The sequence below is a fragment of the Artemia sp. Qi Xiang Cuo genome, chromosome 17 (genome assembly GCF_049724085.1).
Source record: "Artemia sp. Qi Xiang Cuo chromosome 17, ASM4972408v1, whole genome shotgun sequence".
Lineage (NCBI taxonomy): Eukaryota > Metazoa > Arthropoda > Branchiopoda > Anostraca > Artemiidae > Artemia > Artemia sp. Qi Xiang Cuo.
In genome coordinates this window covers 48,524,832-48,529,147 of record NC_142810.1, presented here as the reverse complement: position 1 = coordinate 48,529,147, position 4,316 = coordinate 48,524,832, and the positions used below count along the sequence as shown (strand labels likewise).

The 4,316-nt window shown below is 36.6% G+C and overlaps 1 protein-coding gene across 3 annotated transcripts in view; it reads left to right on the top strand.

Annotated features, from left to right (window-relative positions):
• Positions 1-3,144: 3,144 nt before the first annotated feature.
• The window catches only part of PhKgamma (phosphorylase kinase gamma), a 73,069-nt gene continuing 71,897 nt past the window's right edge, over positions 3,145-4,316 (top strand). For 2 of the 3 annotated variants that reach the window (XM_089102902.1, XM_089102901.1), the window contains exon 1: positions 3,145-3,308. In XM_089102902.1, the coding sequence (XP_088959028.1) occupies positions 3,257-3,308 (52 nt within the window). In that variant the 5' untranslated portion in view covers positions 3,145-3,256. The remainder of the gene's footprint in view (positions 3,309-4,316) is intronic. The other variant, XM_089102903.1, reaches the window with a different exon arrangement.

Genomic DNA, 4,316 nt, shown 5'->3' with positions numbered 1-4,316 from the left:
ACAACAAAAATCAAATGCATAGTCTTGTGCATAGTCCATAGCTAAATTTTGTTTCAATAGAAGGTGTTTTTTTTTTTTGGGGGGGGGGGTAAAAAAATTTCAGAAAGAAGACTATTTTCTTTAATCTATCAGGCGTTGATTAATTTTGTATCAAATATTAAGAAAATGTATCTAAAAATAGCAAAAGAAAACAAAATTCTACAAATTTACGATTCAGCTGTCGCAACAATATGTTGACTATCAGTTTCAAAATACAACTGAACCTGTATAGTGTATGCGTTCCATTCATCTTAAAAATAAAAGTCTTGACTACGAATGATGTAAGAATATTATAGCAATTGGGAACTGCATTCGAAATGGTTTAATATCATCAAACAGTTCGTGGCAACAAACTGTAAGTAAGGAGTGACCGGGCTCAATAGTAACCGAAACTAAAAAAGACAAATACCAATTTTAATACCAGTAGATACATCAAAAGAATCGGATTCTTCGGCTGATTTCAAATATATAAATTTCATCAAGTTTAGTGCTACCCATCAAAAGTTACGACCCTGAGAATATTTGCCTTATTTCGAAAAGGGGGGAAAACACCCCCTAAAAGTCTTAGAATCTTAAGGAAAATCACACCATCAGATTCAGAGCATCAGATAACCTTCTTGTAAAGATTTAAAGTTCCTATGCAAGAATGTTGAATTTTGTTGTTTTTTTTCTGCCAGAAGAAAGATAAAGGATGCGTCTTTATTTGTTGTTGTTTTTTTTTCTTCCCAGGGGTGATCATATCGACCCAGTGGTCCTGGAATATCGCGAGAGGGCTCAATGGAACGGAAATCAAATGTTCTAATGCCCTTTCAAGTGACCAAAACAAATAGAGGGTAACTAGGCCCCCTCCTACGCTCATTTTTCCCAAAGTTACCGGATCAAAATTTTGAGATAGTCATTTTGTTCAGCATAGTCAAAATATCTAATAACTATGTCTTCAGGTGTAAAATGACCAGCCACAGTCCCCGAGGTAAGGGTTGCAAGCCGTGAACTTTGTCCATTGTTTACATATAGTATTTGTTATTAGGAAGTGTACAGCCTTTTCTTTTTTTTGGGGTGGCGGTGCTTGGGGTGGATTTCTAAGGGGAGAAAATTCTAATTTGGGAGGGAAATTTGATGAGTGAATTTTCTAGGGGAAATGTTACACTGGGGGGTTATGACAGAATTACTATACGAAATCCTTTTTAATTGTCTTGCATTATCTTTGCCAAACATTTTTTATACGGAAACGTTCCGAGGGCTTTTTTCCGTGCTTTTTGTTTTCTGTAAAATAGTTTCTACGAAAGGCGGCATTTCTGGAGTGATCGAGAAACCGATTAGCGATTAAAGCCTTATCCCAATGAAAAAATGCTAAGGAGAATTTTTCAGGGTGAATCATCCACAAGCAATTTTACAGAGAGTGAGCGATTCTCAGCGAAGAAGGAACTGTCTGAAGGAAATTTGACGGGGGGGGTGCACTTTACGTTGGATGAAACTTCCATGGAGGAGTTTTCCGTGAGGGAGAGGGATATATTTCATGGAGGGTGATCCAGATTTACCGGCATTATTTGAAAAACAAACAGAAACTATGCCATATATGAAGGTTTACCCCTCCTCAATACTTTGTTCTGTACGCTGAAGTTTGACTGTTTACTAAAATTAAAACACAGGAGCTGTTTAAAAGTGCTAACGGTTTTAGCGTAAAGAGCAAGGTATTGAGGAGGGGGTGACCCTTCAACTTCCATGGAGGAGTTTTCCGTGAGGGAGAGGGATATATTTCATGGAGGGTGAGCCAGATTATCGGCATTATTTGAAAAACAAACAGAAACTATGCCATACATGAAAGTTTCCCCCTCCTCAATACTTTATTCTGCACGCTAAAGTTTGACTGTTTACTAAAATTAAAACACAGGGGCTGTTTACTTAGAATAGGAAGTTTTTTAAAAGTGCTAACGATTTTAGCGTGAAGAGCAAGGTATTGAGGAGGGGGTGACCCTTCATATCCGTAATAAATCTGCAAAAATTAATACGCAAACCATGTTTTAATTTTTCGTGCATGGTGAGCCAAAATCGAACCTGCATTAGGTAAAAAACCTTCAGAAATTTAATAATTTTTTTTTTTTATGAAAATAAGGAACGACATTAAAACGAACAGCAATTATTACATATATTAAAGGGGCTCTTCCCTCCTCAACGCCTCGCTCTTTACGCTAAAATTTGACTCTTTTTCACCACTTTACTTTTTAAAGCAATAAAAAAAAACTTTAGCTTAAAGAGCGAGGCGTTGAGGAGGGGACAGTCCCTTTCATATACGAGATAATTGCTGTTCGTTCTAAGTCTTGATGTCGCTCCTTACTTTCAGTTAAAAACTTGTTTTTTTTTTATTTAATTTCATAAAGACGATACTTTTGTCAACATATGAAGAACAGCGTATATTGCAGTTATATCTGTCTGGTTTATATGCAAAGTAACACAAGAGACAAAATTGACGAACAAGAGAGTAGTGAAGAATTATAGTATACAAACTAATATTTGGCAGGGATAGTCACTAGTGATATATCACTGAAAGTGGTACCGTGCTTGGGTGATTTTCGGGGAACCAAATTTTTTTCGGGGTGACATATAGATTTTCGGGGAAATCTTCTAAAACGCAGGGTTAGTGCAAGCCCTGCTTGATTTCTAATAAAAAAGTCGAAATACTTAACCACACGAGAAAAAAAGCTATGACTGCGGTTGACGTAATAAAGAATTGCAACGAAATTAATTCAAAGTCAGCCAAACGCCATCGCCTCTGCTGGTGGCGGTGCGTGTGCGGCGGGCTGGCGGCGCTGTAAAACTTCGGAGGCGGTCAACCGGACCTCTCGTTGACGGCGTTCTGTCGTTGCGCCGGGGTCTAAATGCAATTATGATGAAGAAGACCAATTTTAAGGTTGTAGCCTCAAGAACGCCAAACTATCCAGATTAACAGTTTTCCGTTCCAGTTTTCCAAAAAACTGTCAAATGTAGACGCGGCTTTACTAAACCAAAAATACGAAAATAACCGTATTAACAAACATTTGTTCCTATATAGATCAAGTAGGAGAGACTATCGAAATAAAAATTTCAATATGAATATGTCTTTGTTGTTGTAATAATTTCTATAATACAATCCGTTTCACCAGAAGAGTTCAAATATGACTCACTGCTCACTGGCCTAAGTAAATCAGGAAGTTCAGGAATTCCCATAACCAAATGAAAAATGGCTCGTGATATGTTTGATGACTCTCTTCCTGATCAGGACGTTGCCAAAGGTCAATATGTCTCTTTACTTGTTGTAGAATACTTGAACTGGTTTCCAACACAGACTAGACCTGCCAAAATGGAATAAAGATGAGATCATAGGCTGTATCTATTCAGCCTCAATATGATTTGGTAAATATTTACCAAAAGTAGAACCATTAGATTCCTTAATTAATGCTCTTCCTAATCACATTTGTGTCTATGTAGGCCTAGCCTACTGACCATATACCTCACATTTATGGTCCCATATATTATAGTCCTAATAATTTATTTGGCAATTTTTGTCTTTGTTATTTTTCATCTCATGATATGCTGCATAATGGGTAGCCTAGTCTTTACTTAGTGAAATCCAGTTTTGCCCAGCATAAGTGTTCATAATGCAAGGAAATATAATAAACTGATCAATAGATAAATGCTGCATGTTACAAAGCAAGTATTTCATTGTTTTAGAGTTTTCTTTTAGTTTTGTGAATGTCTTAGGACTATATCTAGGACCACCAATGGAGAGGCCCATTGTCAGCTAGCCTATGCAATTAGTATAGGCTATTTATAAAAGTGTAAAATAGTAAGGTATAGGTAAAAATAGAGCAGTTTACATTTATGACCTACAAATAAAGTGAACACAGGCTAGCCTACAACTCAATGCCTTTTTTATGCTCTTTCTCAATAGCCTACTTGCAAAATCAGTTTTAACCTAACCTTACCCAAATATAGGCTATAGCCAATATTATATATTTCTCCATGCACTTGTTGAGAAGTGCCAAAAAATGTCTACAATTCTAGTGTAGCTAATTTGTGCTATCTTAGTAAGGGGTTAGATTAGGAAAATCAAACTTTCATTAAAGAATCCAGGGCCAAAAACATACTCTGGGAAGCTATTGCCAGGCTTTCATGTTCATTCTCTCCTGATTTCTAAGACTTTAGACATTTGTCTACTTGACAGGTGACCTATTGATACTTTGACAGAACAGCATTTTACCTCAATTTTCAGTTACCAGTTTCTTTTTCTCTAGTTTTAG